Source organism: Athene cunicularia (genome assembly GCF_003259725.1).
Source record: "Athene cunicularia isolate RWA chromosome 1 unlocalized genomic scaffold, athCun1 chr1_part1, whole genome shotgun sequence".
Taxonomy (NCBI): Eukaryota; Metazoa; Chordata; class Aves; order Strigiformes; family Strigidae; genus Athene; species Athene cunicularia.
In genome coordinates, this window is record NW_020799091.1 from 35,958,333 (window position 1) to 35,983,583 (window position 25,251).

General features: G+C 36.9%; 1 protein-coding gene across 10 annotated transcripts in view; it reads right to left on the reverse strand.

The window, feature by feature from the left end:
- The window catches only part of DIAPH3 (diaphanous related formin 3), a 240,273-nt gene extending 215,356 nt beyond the window's left edge, over nucleotides 1–24,917 (reverse strand). For 8 of the 10 annotated variants that reach the window (XM_026851886.1, XM_026851876.1, XM_026851848.1 and 5 more), the window contains exons 1-3: nucleotides 24,891–24,917; nucleotides 10,854–11,027; nucleotides 5,206–5,310 (exon numbers count right to left, since the gene is read on the reverse strand). In XM_026851886.1, the coding sequence (XP_026707687.1) occupies nucleotides 5,206–5,310; nucleotides 10,854–10,964 (216 nt within the window). In that variant the 5' untranslated portion in view covers nucleotides 10,965–11,027; nucleotides 24,891–24,917. Of the gene's footprint in view, nucleotides 1–5,205; nucleotides 5,311–10,853; nucleotides 11,028–13,636; nucleotides 13,658–14,141; nucleotides 14,243–24,890 lie in introns of those variants that run through there. The other 2 variants (XM_026851856.1, XM_026851867.1) reach the window with 2 other exon arrangements.
- Nucleotides 24,918–25,251: the final 334 nt, after the last annotated feature.

The following is a 25,251-nucleotide window of genomic DNA, read 5'->3' on the forward strand; positions in this document are numbered from 1 at the left end:
GGGGGGGGAGCTGCGCATCTGTCACCATGCTCGGTAAGCTACTGCTTCATTTTATCTGTTTTGGACTTACACTTTGACACTGTTGTTTCTTGTTACTATTAGTAAATTCTTTTTTTTATTCAACCTACAAATTTTCTTCTCTTTGTCCCTCTCCTATTTCACTAGGGATGGGGGAGGTGAACGGCTGGCAATGTGGTGATTGGCTGCCGGCTGAGTTCAAAACACAACAAGCACTAAAGAAAGTTACTAAATAACAGTTGATTATCTAGTGGCTTAAGTCAGAAGTTGAACAGAATTAGACTTCCAGTGCAACAACTTGGAACTATGCACTGTAAATGGTGAGGCATTCTCATTATGTTATTATACAGTGCTTCATACAGATGTTTTCTCACTTTGGTAGATCTTCAAGAAGTGTGGAAAAATAAGTTTTCTCCCCCTGAAGTAGATGATGATGAAGTAGTTTCTAGCAGAGAGGTGAAGTTAAAAACTGGAAAGAGTGGTTGACAGACTATACTGTTGTGCTGTCATTCAGAGGGACCTCAACTGATAGGAGAAATGGACAGAGGAATTCCAGGGAGTTCCACAACAGGAAAGGCTGAATCCTGAACTTGAGGAAGGAATAATCCCATGCATCAACACAAGTTTGGAGCAACCAGCTGGAAAGTAAGTTTGTAGGAAAAAAATGGAAGTCCTGGTAGATGACAAGCTGACCATAGGGAAGTGCATCACCAGCTGGTCAAGGGAGACAAATGATCCCTCCCCTCAACGCAGCAGTGGTGAGACATTTGTAGTATTGTGTCCAGTTCTGGGCTCCCCAACGTGAGACAGACACGGTCATATTGGAATGAGTCCAAAAAGGGCTGTGGACACAACAACTGAAGGAGCATCTGTTGTACAAGGAGAGGCTGATAGAGTCAGGATTGTTTAGTTCCAAGATGAGAAGGCTCAGGGGAATCCTATCAGTGAAAGGACAAGAGGCACAAGTTGAAATGCAGCAAATTGGTTAAACATAAGACAAACACAAACTTCCCTACTCTCCCCCTGTGTTTTTTTTTAACCATAATGATGGTCAAACACTGGAACAGGTTGCCCAGGGAGACTGTATAGTCTCCTCTATCAGAGATATTAAAAAATGGACTAGATAAGGGGTTGGACAAGACAATCTCCGGAGGTTTAACAGCCTTCATCATTCTAGTCTATGACTCTGTGATAAGCGAACTTTGGAGGGCTACTGGTGGCTATACTACCTCTGCTCCACCTATATTTCCTCATACTTGAGAAACAGATGTTCCAGATGCCAGAAATCAGACTACTGCCAGAAACCACCCTGAAAATATAGCACCTCATGCTATATTTTGGTACACTGCAGGTAATACATGGAATGTCATTCCAAACATGCCTCATACCTCTGAATTGATGGAGATCTCTATTTGCTTAAATATGTCAGTCACAACAACTACGGTCCATGGAAAAAAAGTAGACGAAATGGTCAAGAAGGGATGAGGGTTTGAGGAGAGCCTTAGAATTAGAGATCAAGGAAAGTCAGAGGAAAAAAAAAAAAAAAAAAAAAAACCAAAAAAACCCCTGTGTTTACAGTTTTATTTAGTGTTCTGTGTTTAGTTCATAGGCACATAATACTCAAGTGAGAAAGGCCCTAGAGCACAGCAACTTACTTAAATCTCCTCAGATATTCTCTGGGTCCAAGAGTTAATAGTATACATTGGCAAACCAGGAACAGAACACCACCTCCTCAAAAAAAAATCTAGCTGGCAAACCTATTATACAAACAATTTACTCTCCTCACCAAGATGGTATAATTGCTTGCACTTCCATAAGGAAAGAAAGCTCAGTTCCCCTACAGCTTTGACACAGGCCTATCAAAAGATAGAAAGAGAAACAAAAAAACAACTGGAGAGAATCTCCAAGCCAAAAGTAGAAGATACTAAACCAAACAAAAAAGCATTCATAATATTAAGAACTAAGTATCAGACTTGATAAAACATGAAAAGTAAAAGCTACTATACTGTAAATTGCCCAAAACACTACAAATTCACTGGCTAAGAGGAACTGGCAACAAGGGTTTCTGTCTGGTTATTTAAAAGCTTATATATGAGCACATCCATCCTGTTACAATAATCCCCAAATATTTTAAGACTAGAGAATATAAACCCCTGAGGAACAATGAGGGGAATTTGAGTTATGGCTATGATATAAAAAAGAAATTGTTCCAACTGTGGCATAACGGGATCAGGGCCATGCCTGTATGCATACACAGCATATACAGATAGATCCCTGTGAGATCCTTGATTTTCACAGATAGTCTCTGCACAGATGAGATAATGGACTGACTAGAGAAGTTGACCAAACAAGCTCCTGGCAGCCTTCATGACAAAGTATTTAACTAAATGTTACAGCTCTCCAGTTGAAAATTTCTAAAAGTCCCAGAAATTCTCCTGGCAGCTCCTGCTGTGCACAGACTAGTTGATAAGCACTACTTGTATGCCTAAGCATATGGATTAATATCCTGGGTGGAGAACCTGTCATTTCCAGTGACTTCCCCCAGCAGACCCTGCTGTAAAATTGACCAAGCTGGAAATAACAAAGATTCTTACAAGTAGTCAGTAAAATGGCTTTCTTTTGATGCAGAAACAGTCATATAGGACAGTTGTATTGACAGGATGGAGTTAAGATAGAAGATATTTTGGAAGTAATTTAATATAATCAATAGCAATGTGTGCAGTGGAAAGGTCACATGGAACAAGAGCCCAGCCAGACTATAAGAATTCACTAGAATGACATTTCAGAGTCTCTTCTGACGCATCTGAAGACAGTGTCACAAGCAATGGAGACTCACATCAACATCCAGAGAGTAACCAGCCATCCCATTTCAGATTCAGTTCCCCACCTCAACAGTACTCTATGCAAAAGATGTCAATAAACTGTGAATATCTGTACATCCTACCCATAGTACCAAGTACCACTTATTCATAGTTATGCCAAGGTTCTGCAACATAATAAGAATATGATACATCTGCCAGTGCTTAAATAAAACAAGAGCTGCATTTGGTACCAATTGTGAAACTGATTATATTAGCTGTATTTCAGCATGGGAAAAGCTGCTTAAGTTCAAAATGCTTGAGTTAACTGAGAAACAGGAAATATCTTGAGGCATCAGTGCCTCTAGAAATTTAATTACTCAACTGAAGAACAACTGGTCTGTAAGCAGATGCAGTATGAAGTCAGCATTAATTAATTCAGTTAAAACATTACAGGGAGTAAGCTGCACAATAAAACAAAATCTTGTGAAGAAAACTCACTTTAAAATCCCGGTCTGTGTGTGCTCAACATACAGAATATCAAAATTTATGGTAGAGTAACATTACAGCAATACTGCTTTTTATTTCCACTTGAGTATTACCTCCATAACATGGAAATCGATTTTTAAAACTTTTCTGGGCTGAAACATATTTGTGTTTATATAGCACTTAAAATCGGACATTCTTTCTAACCTCAAAGAATCGTAATACCTACAAAATGCTACAAAAACAGAGAAAATACACTGGACATAATCTCTAACAACCAACCGAACCATACCACTTCTGATAGATGAGAATTCACACTCACGTAATAGCCTTTTAACACAACTTATTTATCAGCAAACAGCTAGAGAAGGGAACAAGACATGATACCACAGCAGACAGAAATTTCATTCCATATTTCCAGGCCATGATGGTTTAAACAATGTGTGATACATATCTCTAAGATAACATTTTCCAGGAAAGAAATAAGGTTTCATCTAAACACTATACTACCAGAATACCACTGTACTACCAGAATATTGAAGTACTTGAGCAGAATTCTTCCAAGGATACAGTTTTTTCTATGACTCAAATTTTCAGCAAGTACTACTAGTACTCAAACTCCAAGACTGTTTATTCTTAGCAATTCTTGTACAGGGAGCCCCTGAACATGTTATAAAGAGTGATGGTATCAGCATCCTTACAACCACATATATATATATATATATATATATATATATATATACATATACACACACACAGAAGCATGCTTTCAGCCACCTGTTTAAGAAGACTCTACATGAAGTGAGTGAAATAAATGAGTATTGGACAATGCACATCAGTAGAACTCTAGCTACTTTTAAGTAATTTTGAGTCCTTAAGTGAGGGATTCATTCCAAACATCTCTCACATACACAGAGTCAGGTCACAGTATTCTATACATAAATAAGCACCTGAGAACAGCTCCACCAAACCCAGCATAAATTCTAGATGCATCAGTAACAGTGATGTGCTTTGCGAATACTGGAAAGGAGCTGTGCATTTCTAAGAAACAGAAATCCTAATACTGAGGTCAGTGATGAAGCTCTGACTATTGTCAAGTTCACTTTGATCACCAGAGGCTGCTTCACTTTCAGTGATCCATTAGAGGTGCAGCTGCTGTTCTTTTTTTTATGGTAACTGTTGTAAATTAAACCTGCTGAGTACTCTGCATAGCAGCTGCAAATTATTATATTTGTCCCAACACAATATATCTTAGTACCTGTCTCCTTAAAGTTTGAGAAATATGAACTATCAGAAGATGCTACTGCAGTATCACCCACAACAAAACCTAGAGACCTAGAAAACCATAGAAACCTGAGATGGGATTAGTTGTATGTAATAGTCAGGAGCTATATGGCACTTCAGCTCTTCTGAAAAAGCATTCTTTCATCAAGGTACACCAACCAGTAATTATTCCTAGAACTAAAAAATGGACATTAATTGGATTCGTGTACAACACTTTTGTTATCAACTATTACATAGCAACAAAACACGAATTATGTACTGAATTCAAGTATGAAAAAGGCTAATCAGTTAAGGAATTCTTCTCAAACAGCGCTAGGAAAAAGGTTCACATCAAACTTTTCAAAGAAGTTTTCTGCAGAATCTTTCCATCTCCACTAATAGCCATAACTTCACCAAAAAGAAATGCTGTTCTGTGTACAGAAGACACACCTCAAGTACAAGTGAGTATCTTTCTTTGCAACTTGTAAACTAATGAGAAAGTGCCCTTTAAAAATGTTTGTGTCCATGAGAAACAAATGTTAGTCAAAAAATGTAACCTGCATGCATCACTTTTTCTCTCCAGTAGGAAATAATGTAAACATTAAGTGATTTTTGGTGTATTTCAAAGATATTTACTTACAGACTTCGAAGCAGTGCTAATATATTGCATCACCATTTCTTTTTTGGTATTAAAATCCTTTTCTCTCAGTGGCATCTTCTTGTCTTCATTTAAATTCATATCTTCCTAGAATGGGAGGGAAAAAAATAAACAAAAAAGTTTTAAATGTCATCCAGCAACACAGTTGTTTAAGAGACTGATTTAAAACATAGACACAAAAATATGAACTTTATTACACAAAACAACTTTTCACAAGTTAGATGTTACTCAAAACCATAAAAATCTTTATGCAGCTTCTCTATCAACCAGTCAATTATGACAGGATAAAGCAGTGCATCGCACCCATCACTAGCATAATCTCATCTTAGAAATCACCTACAGCTTCACACACACACACTAAAATACAGAAAAGCATTGTTTAACACTTCCTAAAACATTTATGAATGTACTCAAACTGGTCTCTTAGAAAGGTCTTTTTTAATTATATATCTATGTGTTCCATAATTCTGTTCCTTGGTTCCCAAATACTTTATCCTGGGTACAGAATCTGCTTTGCACTGAGAGTAGTTCAATAATATACACCTTTACAACAGGTAAGACCCAAACTCTTGACAATGTGATCATTAAACCAATGTCTTCAATTGTTATCAAAACCCCACCATAGTTCATTCATTCCAACATAAACTCAAGAGGTCAAAAAGAACAGATGCAGGACTATATTCAAAGGCATACAGCAGCTATTCATTGACATTTCTGACACATGGACTTTAACTGTTCCAGCCTAGAAAATGCTCTGATCCTTGTAATCAGTTCCACATCTATGAGAAATCACATTTCCTATCACACTGGAGGTAAAAAGGAAAAAAAAAGGCTTTAAGATTTAAGAAACGATTTAGGCACACACACGTATGAGCCCATACAGCATTACTATGGTCATCCAAGCTTAGCAAGAATTACTGCAGTTATTTTCAGCTGAGACTCACAAGGTGAATCCTCACCAGCTTCGGTAGGAGCAATGCTACAAAATCAGCAGGTAACCATCTTGATATCAAACCTATTTCACCTAGTCAGAAATCAAAGGCAAACAGCAAGCAAACTCCTAACCTTAGAATTCTAAGAAAAAAAAAAAACCCTAAAGATCACAATTTTATACTACACTGAAACTTAAGTTTCCTTGTCTTTTGCTAGTTTTCATATAGAATAGGATACATTCAAGTACCTTTTGCAGAAACATTTAGAGTTCTGCATATATCTGAGCTGTGAGAAGACACTGCAGAAAATGCTTGACCCCATAAAATGATCTTCCTCAAAGTACAATGGAGGCAACTTTGTGTAGATTATGGATTTTTCCCCCACGAATGCTAAATTTCCTTCCCTTAAGGACTAGAAAAGGTTCCTCACTTCAGCCTAGTATGCATTTAAATTATTGCTTATTAAATTATTATTAAAATGGTATTTAAATTATGTAATACTATATAGTATATTTATAGTATCAGATTTGCTTATTATACCAAATATACACTATATTATTACTTCATATTTTTAGTATTAAAAAAAAAAAACAGTGTGCATGTTGTAAAAAGTTCTTTCATTCAAGCAATGATAATTGTATTTTGCCTCCTTGGCAGACAGCTTGCATATTGGTGTTACTTCCTACATCTGAAAGTAAATGCAAAACAAGTTTATCTAAATAAGCTAGAAGAAAGGAGGACACGAATTCTTCAATCTTTTCTCATAGTTCTATTCTTCAAAGTACTGAATTCTTTTGATCAAAAACCTCAGAGAAACTATCTGCTTATACCCAAACCAGAATTCTAGCAGTGCATAAGGACACACATGTTCCTGAATGATTTTCAAGTTGCCACATGCTAAATCAAATGTTGGGGATATTATCTTGAAAGTGCATGCAGCATTTTCTAGCTTTTCTTGGATGAAAGCAAAACAAGAAACTATTACGATTTACTTAATGATAGTAAACCTCATGTGATCCAAAAACGCTGCACAGTCTCAAATATCCATGATGAAAATAAAAATTAAAAAAAAAAAAAAAAACCTTAAATACACATACATTAAAACACTGTTGGGATCAAACATTATATGGAAAGAGATAATTTTCTTTAAAAAACATTAAAAAGTGGAAATTTTTGTGTGTGTGCACACACCATTTGGAAAAAAAGTGAAAGATATTTAAAGTTACCTGTCTTTATCAAGGCTTATAAAAGTCACCGCAGTGTTTTTAAGATGAAAAAGAACACACCACAGAAAGTAGTGTCTTTAATATTTCAAAAATCAAAAACCTAAAGTAATCTTCTAAAAGGAAGGGTACATAGAAATTGCTAAGTGAAATGACAGTGAAATGGTCAGGTGAAAACCTAAAAATTTAAACCGGCTACACAACAAATCAATCTGGATATTTTAATTTACTGTCAAGCATTTAGCAGTTAACTACTAGCCAGGACTTTTACAACTCATCAATGAATTCTGACACTGATATATGAGTTTGGACATAAAGATTTGGGGACTGCTAAAAGGCATTTAAAATAAGAACAGATAAGGAAGTTCTTCTGAATTTACTCCTTTAAATATTTTTTCAATAAGAAATTCTTTCAAATCCAGATATACTACAACTTGAAATTCTCAACAATTGCCCAAAAATCTTTATGCCTTATCTAAAACATCTTCTCAGCTTAAAAATGGAGGGGTGGGTGTGGGGGTGTGTGTGTGTGTGTATAAGAATTGAAATCAAGTCAAATTGCCAAAAATACTACACTCTTAGTATTCCTTATAGCTTTCCATTTATTATCTTGTCTTGTTACAGGTATTTCTCATTTTATATAATATTTCAGTTTAATTTATTACCTTCTATTAAATGCACAACAACATATTTATGACTAATCTTATTGCCAGGCAACAATGCCTGGCATATGCCATATGCGTGTCTCTGTTGATATGGCATATGGCAACCCATACTATGAATTACTAAATTCAAGTCCAGCTTGACATGATCTGATAAATTTGCTTTTTACTGCAAATTCCAATAAATGCCTTTGGAACGCTGTGCCTCAGGATTCCTTTCCACAGGGATACAACTGTACAGCAATACTGGCTTCAAATGAAAATATACTTTACATGTATATTTAATAAGGGTAGCTGTGTTTTATTTAATAGTTAAACTGTATTTTTAAAGTCTACATAAACAGAAATGTGAGAACACTGAAACCAAAGTATTCCATTTTAAGTTTCACAAAAATATATGACTAAATCTTGATGTTTTCTGAGAGTTAGCATATCTTCAGTACCTTGCCTGCAATAACAGTGCAATTCATGTATATCCTACCTAAGGGGGAAGAAAAACCCCCAATAATGTTTTTCACATTAGCCAGTAGCTACTGCAAAGTTACTTTTTCTGTTTAAAGCAGCTCTGCATTTTCTTCAGACTTGCTCTTTCAAGTTTTCTGAAAAATAACTTAAAAAAAAAAAAAGTAACTTCTAATCACATTTAAAAAAAAAAAAAAGCAGCGAAGAGGGAAGTAAGAAACTATTTTCCATAATCCTAGATGTAAAGGCAGGTTTGGTTTATTTATAGGAAATATTCTGTATCTGTGTGTAAAAAGTAATTTCTTTGTTGTTGTTTTTATACAGATTAGAAATATTCAGCAATACCTGGGGCAGGTCAGATGTGCTTAGTTTAAAAAATACTACAAATCCATTCTTTTATTTCTTCTTAAATCATTGGAAGTTATTCTACAGGTGAGCAATACCTCTTTGGAAAATAAGAATGTCATTTCACAAGGATTTTTTCCTAATAGCACTAGCAGAAATGAAAGGAGCTAAATGACAGTTAATTATCAGCTTTAACTGCCTGGTTATAAGAGCTCTTTCATAATTTTTGCCATCAAAGCCATATGGGACACCACTGCATAAAAGATGGGGAGAAGGAAACAGTATGCACCCAGGAAAACCCAAAGTACAATGTAATGCATTCAGTGAAACTTCGAAATTTGGAAACTGCTCCCTTCAGTACTAACCAATTGACTTTCTATTTTGTGAAAAATTAGCTCTAAAAGCCTGGTGACAACATTCAAATTGTTCACCACCCCCACAAATCACTTAATTTGATCAGAACAGCAAACTAGAGGCTACAATATAATTAGCTATGTAATCTACTGTGACTAAACTAGCTTTATTCCAGTCCATTCAAGTGCAGATAATCTGAGGAATCCTTTCTGCATTACATGTCATAGCTAAAATAACACTGATGAAGTAGTTTATCAAATAGAGTTTAAGTGCTTTGTTATTCAACAAAACTAGGAAAGCATTCAAATTTTCTAGTATGACACTATTATATTAACATAATTTTGAAGGTAGTTATAAAATTAGAATTAATTGCTTCAGGATCCATGGATATAAATTTACATAGATGCACAGTAGTAGGTTTCTGAGGATTTATGGAAAGTTTACATTTTTTATGGCATAGTCTCAACATCTCACACTATCCTATACCAGAATCTCCATGGGATGGTAGAGAAATACAGCCTACACTGATGTAGCAGGGCATGTATGCAGGGAGGCATACCTTCAAATTTTATAAAAAAATTCTCACATTTCCTAACATTTTAACAACTACCATCCACAGAGAAATTTCTTAACAGAAACAAAATATCCTAGACACCAGGGTATACCGAGAAAAATAGACTATGTGAGAACAACAAATACAAATATAAAAGTTGATGGCACAGTAAATTAGTCCTCCCTTTCATCAGCTTCACCATGAAAATCCTGAATCCTGTCTCTTAAGTTACATCTCTCAACAGGTCTACAAATGCATATTCAGAACTAAACTAGTATTATTGAGTACTAGGAATTAGATTCCATAAAGGTACTTCTCTCACAGAGCATTTAATTTCCTCCACATCTCAGCCTCTGGTGGTCCCTTTTTGTTTCAAGTGTTACTTGTTACTACTTGCTGTGAGGAAGATAAAGAAATAATAACCTAGGCATCACTCTCCTTGTTTATATCCTTTTGTACTCTTCAGATTGCAATGACTCTCTTCTCCCATGGCCATTCCATGATTAGTTTTCAATTGCCCAAAATGTCATCATCGTCATGACAAAAATCTTTAACCTATTGAGGTGGTACCAATGCCACATGATCTTTCCAGGAAGCGACCGCTCTTTTTGCAGCACAGTAACCATGACAGCTAAGGAAGGAAGGAAATTTGAGACTACATGTGCAGACAAATGCTGCTTTGGAGGCAAGAGACTTAAGTCTTTTCTGTGCAAGAGTGACATGGAATACAAATTGAGAAAAAAAAAAAAAAAAACTGCTGTGACATTCAAAGGCAAAAAATCCCTTCACAAAAGTTTCAGGTCATCTTGAAAGCAAGCAGGATTCCCCATTTCTTGTTCCTCCTTAAAACTGTTGCATAATTTCATTTCTAATAATCAGAAACCTTTAGTTTCCATTTTAAATATATTTGGAACAAAATCTTCTCAAAATAATTCAAAGACTTCATCCCCTGAGAAACATCCTAAAACCCGCATAATTACAACTCACAACAACAATATTAATAATTCAGGTAAAGATCAGAACACATGTTCAAAAGAAGGCCCCACCTGTCGGTTAGCCATGTTATCATTCTTTTAAGAATTCAGTGTAAGATTCTTACCATCATTTTTTCAAACAATGCTATGACTTCTCTTTCCGACAAGGGTTTTGGAGCAAAATCCTCCCCATCCATAGGTGTGGATGACCAGTCTGTAGAATGTGACTGCTTCATATGTGTCAGAGGAGGTCTTTCTTTTTTACTTCCTGGAATCCTTATACTGGCAAATCGATCCAACTGAAAACAGAAAAGGTATAACATATCACATAGTGTTTCCATTCTATGCAACCTTAATTAAGATGGTGCTCTTGGAAGCTAAGCATCCTTATTTTTCTGTGGTAACTTGCCCGTTATTTAACCATCCCATTTTAAAGAGTTTTCCTACAGATACATATAACGGTCAGTTGCCTTAGCACTGGAGTTAACAGACCAGAATCCCATTACATTATGGAGAAATCATGCAGAACATGAGAATTTTACGGGAAGTTTGGAGGAAAAGATATCTACAAAACCAATTTATGAAGGGTTCTTCCCAACCATTACATGTAGAATATCAAAAAGGAGGCTTATGTACCAAAAGCATAGTTTTAAAGTGTTACTCTGAAGCAGCTGTACTCCTGTCATTGAAACGGAATATACAAATATGCATTGAAATAGAATATACAAAGAAACTACTTTTTATTAAAAAACAAGTTAGCATAACTAAAACACTGCTATATTTATTTTTATTTGCACTATGTTATCCAAAACTTACTGCTTTTCTGTGCTCCAATTACTTAGAAGTTTAGGAGAAGCATAAATACCATCAGCTCCTTTATTACGTAGGATCCTTTATTAAGTAGGATACACTCCTGGTTTCATGAATAATCCTTAGGATTTAATATGAACACAAGACAATCACTCCAACCTTATCAAGAGCCACAAAAACTTCTTTAGAAAAGTGGTTTGGGTTGTGGGGTTTTTTTTACTGGTTAGATATTTATCAGTTTTTCCGTAAAGATCTACTAAGTGAAATTTTAAACATTTTTATTGTTATAACTTGTGTGTTTTAACCTATATGGGCAAGGACCAACAGAACACAAAAGCAGGTGACATACTCAATGTGATGATGAAATCTAAGTCATATTTGTAGCAGCCTTTTTAACATGTGAACAGCAATATTACACTTGTCAACACATAAGAGTTATGGTAGCATTTGATGCATAAGAGATTTTGGACAAGATTTCAACCATATCAATAGACTTATGTCTTCAAAATGGTATGTAAAAATATTCTGAGGCTTCAATATATCCTGAAGATCAGTATCTTGAGATATCTCTTAATAAGTACATCAAAGTTACCAAACTAAATGACAAGTTATTACAGCATCTGTGGAATTAAGATCAGAGAGAGCAAAGAAAATTAGTAGCAAAAATTGGGTACAAGTGTTCCACTCTAGTTAGAGCAAGAACTGACTATTAGACATCCATGAAGAGCTTTAGAGGAAAAAAAAGACTTTAATTCTTCCTGCTCAAAACTGAAAAGGAACAGTTTTTGGAATGTAGAAATAGATTGTAAGCCACTCACATACAGATGTTTATAGAACATGCAAAAGCAGGAAATTAATATAGCATAAACATAAAAGAGCTCAGCATGGATGATGGGGCCCCTTCAGTGTCACATCAAACCAGCAGGCAATGAGGAAAGCACACTCCACAGGAATAAGTACATAGGCAAGACCCAGGAAGAAAGAGAATTCAACAAATGCAAAAGGGAGGGTAACATCATTGGAAGTGAAGTATAGTCATCAGTGGCAAAAAACATCTTACATCTTGACCAGACAGCAATTTCCCTTCCTGTCTATAAAATCAGAAGTCTATGGTAAGCATGGGAAGATGAAGCCAGATTGCAAACTACAGTGACTAGATTAAAAAAAAAAAAAAAAAAAGAAAAAAAGAAAAATCATATGAGATTTTTCTTCTCAAACAATGGCTTTCACAGAGCACTGATGAAAGGCAGCACACCTGCTGCAAAGTATGAGTTCACCAGTACTTTCTCCACTGTTCACCATCAAGTGCATAAACTAGGAAACAAACCATTATATTTGAAGATTCTTCATATGCAGACTTGAAGCAGGGGTAGAGGGAAGAGAATAGCAAATTTCAACCCATGGTTCAGTCATCACATAATTGACTAAATTAGGTTTAAGAGCTGTGCCCTACACTTCTTATCTCTCCTGAAAAATCTCAACCCCTTCCTTACAGTCCATGTTCCCCAAGCATCCCCCTCTCCCTTTTCCTGCTCCACACAGCAACAGAAGTTCTGGCCAGGCACAACCACCCTAGTCTCCTCCATGAAATACCCCATGCCATCTCAGAGGTATTCTTGCTCCAGTAGAAACAGGCAGCACTAATTCAGGGATGAAAGCCCATTCATCCTTGAAAAGGTATCCTTCACTTCCTTTCACCTGTCCACATTTTTAGTTTATGATTTGTTTTTAAGCTCCTCTTCAATGTTAGATTCTATGGTAGATGTTTTGCAATGTTGCAGATTAGGCCATCACATTCATATTCCCCATATTCACCAAATCCTATACCACTTGTCCTACAGGAGGGAAACAGTCTTGGAATATATTTGATCATGCAGAGCATGTAAAACAAAGTGAGATACCATGATTATTAGCACATTTAAACATGTATCAAACAAATTATGTTAAACAATTTAAAACAATGCAGTCTAGAAATAAAATTTCCATACATTTAAAAAAATAAATTCACAACAAGACCTGCATGGCAGTACGGTGTGGGTATTCTACATACACTTCTCTTTTGAATTATACATTGATAGTGCTTCAAAAAAGTTAATACCTCTCAATATTCCATACAGGTGAATAATTTCATGGTCCACAGAAAGCACTATACAGAAAGAATAGAAATTTCATTGCTTGGTTGTAATGAAATCTACCACTGATGCTGCTGGCGATCCAAGTGCATAGAGGAGGAAACGGCAAAAATATAGTTCAATAATCTTCCATGTTACATCAAAAACATTGTAAATCAGGCAAACCAATGGGGAATAGCTGAAGTTAGCTTTGATACAAAGTATCACTACAGCTTAAAGTAGGTTTGACCTTCTATCTTTTCTAAAGATGTCTTTTTTTAAAAAAAAAAATATTTATTTAACCAATAAATACATATAGACCCGTACAGGAACAGTTGCTTTAGGACAATTTTTTTTTGAAAGGGACAAACTTTTCCCTTAAGGTCTTTGTAGGGCCAACATTCAAATTAACTAAAGAATAAAGTGGTTCATATGGTCTTGACACACAGTATTTCCACAGTAAAGTCTCTTCAAAATTCTCCAAATTAATACCTGCTTTGATGAACTGATGGAACTCAGTGTAGATTATCGGAGTTAAGAGTTCAAAGGCAATAAATAGAGAAAAAAAATAAGAGTGCAATTAAGTACTTCTGGTCACTCAAAGGAGAAAGCTAAAATTTTTTAATACAATATACAAAAACATAACAGGGAATCTCTAACCAGCTCATTAATTCAAACAGCAATCTATTCCTACCATAGCACAGTGTTACCAAAGATGAGGAAAACTGTATTTCAGATACATAATCTAAAAAGAAATAATAGTAAAATAATTACAGAGTACAAAAATATTGCATAAATATTCATTAAAAACTCTTCTCTGCTAAATTATAAAAAAAAATTGAACTGCCCATGTAACCACAATATAGGCTACACAGTGATCTAAAGTTTAAAAAATATGTGATATTGAAAGGAGAAGTTACTAAAAAGAAGTTAATTCTGGAAAGGGAAAAACATTGAAGGTAAGAGGAGTTTCCTACCCAAAGGCAAGCGTAATTCTAGAAATAACACAGATACAACACTATTTTGTTACCAAAACTGAGACAGTTGTAAGTCTTTTTTGGACAAAAGGCAGGGGTTTTGGTCTGGTTAGCTTCTTTTATTTTTAAAGTGAAAGAAAAGAGATTAAGACAGCAGATAAGCTGTTAAAGATATAACTTGCACAGTTCTCATGCCTAAAACTAGATCTCCCAGCATGAAAGGCATGAAGAATCTTTTCTCATAAACTTAAGGCAATGAGTTCTTCACATATATTTTGGCTTTTATGTCTTTTATGCCTTCTACCACCAAAGACTGGAACATCTACAAACTCCTGTACTTTATTCTGCCAGTTTGCATTCTCCAAGAGACAAAAAGGGCAAGGTAACTGACACAAAACATCAGACTGAAACACAGTGAAAAGTAAACCATGGTCAAAACACGAATGTGAGTTACCATGAGATTTCTTTTCAGTAGCATTTTACATTTACCAGCCTGGAGATTCTCAAGAAGCCTTGGCAGAAACTATTATTATGGCAACCTTATACTGTAAGAGTTTAAAACTGTCTTTTGGTAGTGTTCCTTTCACTTCTCTGCTCTATCACAAAGCTCTGTAAAACTACAGCTTCAGAAGTACAGCTGCCAAACCCTACTGTAGAAATGCTCTAGTAGTGTACGAGGTGCAAAGCAAGTTACTGTATGTACACAGCAACAGTGCTGACAGCACATGCACAGGGAAAAGTTGTCTCAATAAGCACTTGGCAGACAAGATAGGTGAGTGAATGATGAAGTTCTCACATGACTTTAAATATTAAAACTTGTGCACACAGTGCCAAAAAGATCTGAGCTGTACTGAAGAGTAGTAGTACATGAAAATATGATGGCTTACTTCAAAGGGGGTATCGTCAGAGCAATATTCAAATCCCATAGAGATTTAATTTCTAATGAAGATTTTTAAACACAGCCACATTAAAGAAATTAGTTGAAAGAAAGCAAGTGACACAGGTAGGACATATCAAAAGGAAAGGAAATGCATGCAGTGGGATTAAGACTAAAGGAAAGGAATATCTCTTAAGGCTATGTACTAAAATGTCCATCTGCATGCAAAGAGAAGAGCACAGAAAGACAATGGTGGGTGGTAGAACCCAAATAATACTTTGTCCTGTATCTTCCCAAACTCATCACAGGAACCATTAGCCCATCAATGGTTTATCTCCACAAACCCAGATTAACTCAGAAGCAGGTGGAAGGAATGCAAATTATTGATTCAGAGGAAGTGACAAGCTGTCCAGGCTCCTCCTAGGGCTATCCCAGCAAAGCCACTGCCCTATGGTCCAGGTCTAACACCCACTCCAAGAGTCAACATGATCAGCTCCCCAGAGTGCCTTTCTGACTGAGGGGTGTAACTGCTTAGGGGGATAAAGACACATTATGGGATGAAGAGGAAAAACATCTTGGGATTGTGCAAGGCTTATTTTGCAACGTTTAAGGGAAGAACCAAAGGCAGGGAAAAGAATGGATCTCAGTGATTTGGAGAGGAACAAGCATGGGGAAATGACAGGATAAGGGGATAAATAGGGCCTGTTATGAGTAAACAGTTTGCTAGTTGGCATGCTTGTCTGGCCATGCCCTGTACCCAGCCAGCACAGTGTGTCCTACCTTATTAAGGTGAGAAGGTAAAGTGGCCTGAAGAAGGAGAATGTGTATCTATAAGGGCAAGATGACAGGAGGAGTTGGCTAGAGGAGGGATAAGGAAAGCTCTGGACAGCTGCTGCAGACCATAAGCTCTGGGGTCAGAGGAGCCAGGGGTGTCAATATGAAATGCACCTGTGTCTGTGCACCAGGGTCTGTAAGGGGCAGACACTGGAGTGTTTGCTCCTACAGAGATGAGGGGAATCCTGGCCAACTGACGGAGATTTTTTGTGTGTGTGCACTGTGTTTTTAAAGACAAGGCCATAAGGGAAGCTGCCTATCAGAGGAACTGGGGGAGTCCCACCAACTGCCAAAGAGGTCTGTGAGCATATGTGCAAATACACATGTGTGTGCCTCCATGACTGAAACGGTCTTTATCAGCAACTGGAGTGAGCCTACAGCCTCAGGGTCTCATGTGATGCAAGTGCCAGCCACAGGGAAGTCTGGGATCTGGGGGCCAGCAATCAGCTAGTGAGAGTATAAACCCACCTACACGAGGGACTGTGTTTCCCACAAACAGATCTTCATCCTCATCAGCCAGAGACAGTAACAGGATGACACCCATTATGCTGCTTGTGTTGATCTGCCATGTATGTTCCCTGCATGTACGTGTGCAGGTGCATACTGGGAATACACACACAGCCTAGCTACTGGTCAGACCTGCAGGGCACAGAACTACAGCAGCCTCACTCTGTTGGGTGACAAGATTCACTGTCCTCCTGACATTTTCCTTCTCTCACAAAACAAAGGATTTTGTTTACCCAACAGGTCTCACATATTCATAGCCACTTTGCCAGTAAGATCAGATACTTGTAGCACAGGAACAATTTTTGCTACTTAAAGAGAGACCCCCTCTATGAGTAGCAAAGACCCTTTTGCTACTCATAGAGAGACCCTTAAGATCAAGTCTGAATGGGCTTAAAGCCCACAAACGTGCTATCAAGCATTCTCCTTCACTGTTGGAAACTATTAACAGTATTATAGACAATTTCAAAATATAGAGAAAGCCACAATACACAGTACTAAGTAAAGAAATAAAATGACAAGGCTAGCTGAGTAGCATTCAGCCCCTCACAGTTCATTTCAGACTGATAGTAAGAATAATAGCTGTAAAAGTCAAATGAAGCAGCCATCACAGGATAAATGGTGCTTGAGTAGGTCCAGAGAAGGGCCACAAACATGATCAGGGGCTGGAGCACCTCTCCTGTGAGGACAGGCTGAGAGAGTTGGGGTTCAGCCTGGAGAAGAGAAGGCTCCAGGGTGACCTTACAGCAGCCTTCCAGTACTTAAAAGGGGGCTACAGGAAGGATGAGGATCGACTCTTTATCAGGGAGTATAGTGATAGGATGAGGGGTAACAGTTTTAAACTAAAAAAGAGTAGATATAGATTAGATAGAAGAAAAAAGTTCTTTACTGTTCAGGTGGTGAGACACTGGCACAGGTTGCCCAGAGAAGCTGTGGCTGCCCCCTCCCTGGCAGTGTTCAAGGCCAGGCTGGATGGGCCTTCAAGCAACCTGGTGTAGTGGAAGGTGTCTCTGCCCGTGGCAGGGGGGTTGGAACTACATGATCTCTAAGGTCTCTTCCAACCCAAACCATTCTATGATTCTAATCTATTCTATAATTTCACAGGCTCTCTATTATTCCACTATGAGCCTATGAAATAAGTGATTTTTATGCACACACCATGGACCTGAAAATTAACACTACAAAGAAATCCACAATACAAACCTTTGGCTTCACACTTTCTTATCAGGTCTACTTGTGCTCTCATTTTGATTTTAATGAGGATTTATATTATGTAAGACAATAGTTTTTACTGAACTTAAAGACTTGATAATGCAGGAATCAGTGGATTAGTTATTGGTTGACTAATTGCTGGCTCAACAGCTTAAGACATCACCTCTCAACAGAGCTGCTATGCATGTAGTAATGAAAGGTATTACTTCCCTGCCATCCTGCCTTCCTCATCTCCAACCCCTCCTTAATTCACACATCAGATCACCTATTGCTGTATTAAGAAATTCCTCAAAAATAAAATCCAACGTGCTTGTGTAATGACTTTCATGACCACTGAAAGAATTCCCCAGTTCTGCCAGTGCTTCGCTCCAGCCTTCATTCAATGCCTTTCTCAGTAACATTTGAGGCTGTTAACTGGAGGTCATGTTTAACACAAAACTCACATATGTAGGATGCTTTGTCAGCCAATAAATTAGTATCGTTTTTATAAACTCAGATGCTCTATTTAAAAGCAGAGGTTTAATTGCTTTATAGTGTTGAATTTGAACTAAATGTAAAAACCAAGTACAACAATAGATTCTCAATCATATTTTACTTCAAGTTACTGTTCTAACTCTCATAACTGTGGTACTTACACTTAGTTTCCAATTAACTGAACAATTTAGGTTGAAAGTGATTAACCATTTGCAGACAATAGAATAATCCAAACAGGAGAAAGTAGTTATTTTTGGAGGAATGTTACTAACACATATGCTTTGTGAATGTTCTAGGAACCAACAAATGAACCTGAATTGCAGTCTTATTTACAATCACAGAGGAAGTGGGTAGGGAATAAAGGCAATGATTTAGCAGCAGAGGTTACCTACATCAACGATGAACATTACATCATCTGGGTCTTACCTTTATTCTCCATATCAAGTGGGAAGCCCTCAGATCCAAACAGGCAATGAAACAGTCAGCACAATGCCAGAAAAAAAGAATAAATACTAGAAGGTTTTTGTAGAACAACTTCCAACAGTGTTTAATGAGACCTTTAGTGAGATAATCTGGACTATGAATGTTGGTATCAAAGCAACTTGACTAACAACAGCTATTTTATACAGATTAGATTCTTAAAATGAGACTAAAAAAATTTTTTTGGACTTTGCATACAAAGTGTGTATCCCATCGCCCATATCTGGAGCAAAAGCTTGCGTACAACATCTTCTAGGCCTCCAAAGTTAAGCTACCACGGACACTGGCCACATATCTAGCCAGGAAGATTGTATCTAAAAAGAGATGCTAACCATACTTAAAGTGGTGTTACCTAACCAAATATCTCATCACTGACCAAGTAACATAAATTTTGTTAAGTACACAAACACTATGAACATAAGTGATATTTCCTTATAAACACTGTTGAGATTGTATTTACTGCAGTGATTGGACCCCACCATTTAGAAAAAAATAGCAGCTGTACCAAATTAGCAGGTATCAGAGGGAAGAATTAGCTATGTTTATGCAGGATATCAAAGTTATGAAAGTGGGTCTGTCATAATCAACAGCAAAAGGAGTTTACAGCTGAAACATTATCTGAAGTTATAAAACAAACAAACAAACAAAAGCCTTAGAAGAATTCACCAAAAAAGCTATCCTTTTTCAAGGTACACAGTAGCACAGTACAGTGGCTTTGCCATGGAAGATACATTTCATGGTAGACTGAAAAAGGAACAAATGACTAAAGTTCTTTTGTCCACCACAGCCTTTGCTTCCTTGGCTTTTCCTTTCTTTTTCATTCTTGGAGACAAGGCTTACCAGATTAGACATGAAGTGCATTAGTCTAGATGCAAGCTAACGTATCAACTCAAACACCTGCACCATATGATGTGGCTTTGACATTTCTGGCACTAGCCTTGTGATTCCTGTACTTTGGTTTAACACAAAGAACAATGATGCCTGGAACACGTGAAGCGTATAAATCAAGTTATGCAAAACCCTCTCACATTAAGGTTGAGGCCAACAGATTTGATGTCCTTGAAACAAGAATAAGAACCATTACTGCATCTTTCCACATTCCATTTCTCCAGCTATACAAAGCACATCAACCTACAGCAATTTCATAAGACAGAAATGGTAAAATATGCTTGATTGCTACCCTAAATCTCTGTGCAAAGCCCTGGGATGTTCCTAGAGCAGAAAATTAACCTAAATGCTCCAGATCAAAACACTACAAAGTAACAGTTGGCTTGGAACTTTGTTTTCTTCACCAGATGAACAGCAAAACTTCCACATAGGGTAAGTTTATGGAGTATATATTACTAGAAGATGTCACTACACTACAGGAAAATCTCTACTCTAAAAAAGAGTAGCAACCCAGTATGAGAGAGAAGTTATGAATACAGGAAATGTGTTGTTTACCACAAATGAAGTATCATGACTTCTGATACCTCATTATGAAGAGACAGCATTACAGAACTGTTACAGTTTAACCTCAACTGCATTACTACAAGTACTGAACAGTCTTCTTTCTTCCCCTCCTCACTACCATTCTCATGAAAAACACCCATGGACATACATGGACCAACAAGACACTAATGACAATTACTAAGCACAATTTATTATGAGAGTTCTGGTATGAAATATACAGGTACAAAAGCTTAATTTCCTGGATGAAGACATAAAGACAAGAGTCTTGCTTATAGCTTTGCTCTTTTGTAAGTGTTCTTCTCAGTCAGCCTTATTAGATCTCTAGGACAAAAAATACTTGCACCTTCAATTTTTAAGTTCACATGTTTCTGAGTACCCACTATTTATAGATTCAGTAAACACAATTTCACATCAGGAAAATATGCTCAAGTACTAGAGCACAGCTCAATCTCCCAGACATCTTACCAGTTATTTTAGTCACAGAAGGCAACAGCCCAGTCATGAGAGTCTGCTGTTAACACCCTGATGTTGACACATGATAAAGAATACGACCTTGACAGGCTCAAGAGGTGGGCCTGTGCAAACCTCATGAAGTTCAACAAGGCCAAGTGCAAGATCATGCACATGGGTTGGGGAAATCCCAAGCACAAATACAGGCTGAGCAATGAATGGATTGAGAGCAGCCCTGAAGAGAAAGACTTAGGGGGATGGATGGATGGATGGATGGATGGATGGATGGATGGATGGATGGATGGATGGATGGAAAACTGACTATGAGCCAGCAATGTGTGCTCTCAGCCCAGAAAGCCAAACATATCCTGGGCTGCATCAAGAGAAGTGTGGCCAGCAGGTCAACGATTCTGGCCCTCCACTCTCATGAGACCCCATCTGGAGCACTGTGTCCAGCTCTGGGGCCCCCCAACATAAGAAGGACACATACCTGTTGGAGCAAGTCCAGAGGAGGGCCATGAAGATGATAGGAGGCTGGAGTGCCTCCCCTAGGAGGACAGGCTGAGTTGGGGTTGTTCAGCCTGGAGAAGGCTCCAGAGAGACCTTACAGCAGCTTTCCAGTACTTGAAGGGGGCCTACAGGAAAGATGGGGAAGAGCTCTTTATCAGGGAGTGTAGTGTTAGGATGAGGGGTAACAGTTTTAAACTCAAAGAGAGTAGATTTAGATTAGATAGAAGGAAAAAAATTCTTCACTGTGAGGGTAGTGAGACCCTGGAATAAGTTGCCCAGAGAAGCTGTGGCTGCACCCTCTCTGGAAGTGTTCAAGGCCAGGTTGGATGATCAAGTTTGAGCAACCTGATCTAGTGGAAAGTGTCCCAGCCCACAGAAGAGGAGTTGGAACTAGATGATCTTGAAGGTCCCTTCCAACACAAACTGTTCTTTGAATCAGTAGAACATTGAAAACATAGGAAGGAGAATATGAAGTTGAACAATTCCTGTGTCTTCATTTGAAATAATTATTATTCTTAGTGTAGTGTAGAACACACAGGAGAATATGGGTTGCAACAATTTATTTCAGTATATTTGAAAGTAAAAGCAAACCACTATTTTCCCTTACCAGAAAAAATACTTCACATAAGATCAAAGAAGTTACTTCCAATGATTCTGAGTCAAAGACCTCTTAACATCTTTTTCCTCCTCGAAGCTCCAGAAGATTAAAAAACTATATTCTTTCTTTGACAGCCAAATTGCTCTACAAGATTAACTTCTTACTATATAAGGAAATTCCACTGGTAGCAGTAGAGCTTTTAGTAAGAGAAAGACTTGCATAAACCAAGATACACAGAAGAATCCCTTTCATTAGATGACTTCCTATTCCTAATATGTTCAATCTCCCAGGGATGATTTTACTCTCCTTGAGAGCAAATCATTTAACTAATGGTAGAAGATTAAAAGTCACTGAGTTTAGTCCTGTGCACAGTCACATCCTGAACATGTAGAAAATACTTGACTCTGAATCTCATTTCTCTACATACCGGAAATTATCCGACCTTTCTTCTCTTTACAGCAGTTGCTGTGAAAGCAGTCAACACAAAGTTATGTTATAAGGAATTTTAATATACATTCCATATTTGTTTATATATCTTTTTAATAAAATACTGTTACTATGCAGGTTTTTTCACCTCTATGAGCCTTACAAACCATGTGTTGGAACATGAAGCACTTCAGATAGAAAACAGGCTTGCTTCCACGGTGATTTTGCAGGTACATAAATTTCTCAGCTACCTCTTCCACAGAGGAGTGGCAAATAAGAATAAAATTCCCGTCTTCATAGATTGCAAACAAACAAGCTAAAAGAAGCAAGTGTTGATTGTGTAAATAAAAAGCAAGGTGTTTCTGAATTTAATGAGGATTTGTCACTAGAAGTACACAATTCATCACTATCTCAGGAATAACCCAATACAATTCAAATACTGAAAAGCAGTCTCCATTTTAGACTCTCAAAATGTTGCTAACTTACCTATATTTAAAAAAAAGTTCTGATCACCATTATACAACACTGTATTTGTAAGAAACAGACCGGGAGTAATAAAATATAAATATTTTATAAAGCATAATGCAGCAGAGATGAAGTTAGCATGCAAACAATTGCCCATGAGAAAAAAGGAAATATATTATTTCATTGAAAGCTACAAAATCAAGTAATTTTAAACCCTCCATTGCTTAATATTCTCATACTACAATTTTCCCCTTTGTCACAAAAGGAATTTGGAAAAAGTACCTTTACTTTTTCTTAGTGCTTAGTATGAAATGTCAAAACCACTCTGCTCTGAGCCACGTTTAAGTTGCCTAGGACTGAGACACTTAGTATTATTAACTGCTTCCTAGAATCAGACACAGAGAGACTAAACCAACAGAAAATTCAGAGACAAAAAAATCATCAGTTGGAAAGTATACCCTTGTTCCAAGATGAAGTTGCAAGTGAACAAAATACCCACTGCTGCAACATTTGAGATTTTTTTTTTTTATTGTTAGCCTTTTTTTACTAAGGAGCTGTCATTTCCCTTTCATTTAAAAAAAAAAATAAAATTATATATACACACACACAGACAATTTGGTACTATTTTGCAGGTGATGTTTCCTTAGTCTGTGAAACAGCCTTCGGTATGTCCTGAAAAATTTAAGGAGTTGGGGAGAAGACTGCTTACTACAGAGCTGTGAGGCTCTTTGTCCTTATTCCAACACACACAATAAACCTGCTGACTTATGGTGGCTTAGAGGTGCAATTAGAGAGGTCCAATAGGCTAAGGAAAGAACAAGGTCAATAAGGCAGTGAGCTACCCTCTTTAACAGAGCAAAACCCCAACATACCACAAAAACAAACAAACCACAAGATCTTGTGCATCCAGACTATAATCCTTACATGACATTACCAAAATTAAGTTCTGGTTACCAAAAAATACTTTAGTTTTGAAAGAACTGTGAATATTTCCTCATCTCTCTGAGATAAAGCACAAGTTTGTAGAATCATAGAATGGTCTGGGTCAGTAGTTTATAGAATTAAAGTTGTATTATAAATCCATCAGACTCAAATTCCTTGATAACCCCCTTCCAGTCCATGAAGCTCTACTAAAGGAATAGCAACAGGTGATTTAAGTCAATTTAGAAATGATAGGTGGAGGCAATATGCTCAACACTACTAACTTAGCACACTAATCAACACTAACCAGACCACTGGTTTCTGAGCTAGGAAATGGCAGTGTTTCTCAGCACAAGTGTGTTGCACATTGTCTAGGATAAAAATCTCTACACTTAAGCTCTCAGGTATGCACAGAAGTACTTCAAGAACTCTATACAGCACTGATGTCATAACAGCTGATCTTTAGATGCCTGCAGAACATTACTTCCTAGGTAAATTCAAAGGCTTTGTAAAGTGAAGCACTTTAAGAAAAACTATTCTTACCTATAAAGGAATAGTACTGACAATGAAATATGTAACTTCAATAGCAAGAAAAAGAATCTGCTTTGTGATACAGAACCTCATCTTCTGCTCAAGAGACAGATGAAGTTTGAGAAACATGGTGTTAGCATGACAATGAATATATATAACATTGTTTGAAATTAGTTTTACAAGCAACAGTTAGTTTGTTAAACATGGTGTTTTAAGCTAGCCATGCAGCCTAAGTAACTTTAATATTAAACATGCAATCACAGATATCTTAACTATACTGCTTGTAAATTGGCACAATCACCTGTGTCAAACTCATTTAGCCATGATTAAGGCATACTTCAAAGCCATCCATAGATTTTTGCTACTCCCACTGAGTGTTACAGATAAATAACAGTTTAGTGAGGCTTTGCCAATTAACTAAATTAACTTCAAAATTAAGACAGTTTTTTGTATTAATAAGGTTATTTCTATTGCATTAGTAGTAAGGTTATTAGCTTAGCAAAGCCAAAGCAAAATTTAAGTTGTCTTACCACATCATCTGTCAGTGTCTTGATATTTAAGTGCTGTAAATCAAACAGGAAACCAGTCATATCACAATTGTGCAATAAACAACAAAAAAAAACACCTCAAACAAAACCCAAGTCTCAGTTACAGTTATTCAAAATAAGATGCAATTTAAACAGTACTGAATCATGGCACTTGAAGTCATAATTTCTTGGCAAGTTGTACTTCGTTGGCTTACAGTGCACAGCGAGTTATATAGGGAATATACAGTGTAGCTTCAAAAAAATCTGTAATCTGCTCCTTAGAAGAATACCATAAGAGTATAAACCAAGCACAGCTTGAAATATGTTGTAGTTTATTATATTTTATAGATAAATATACTAGAAC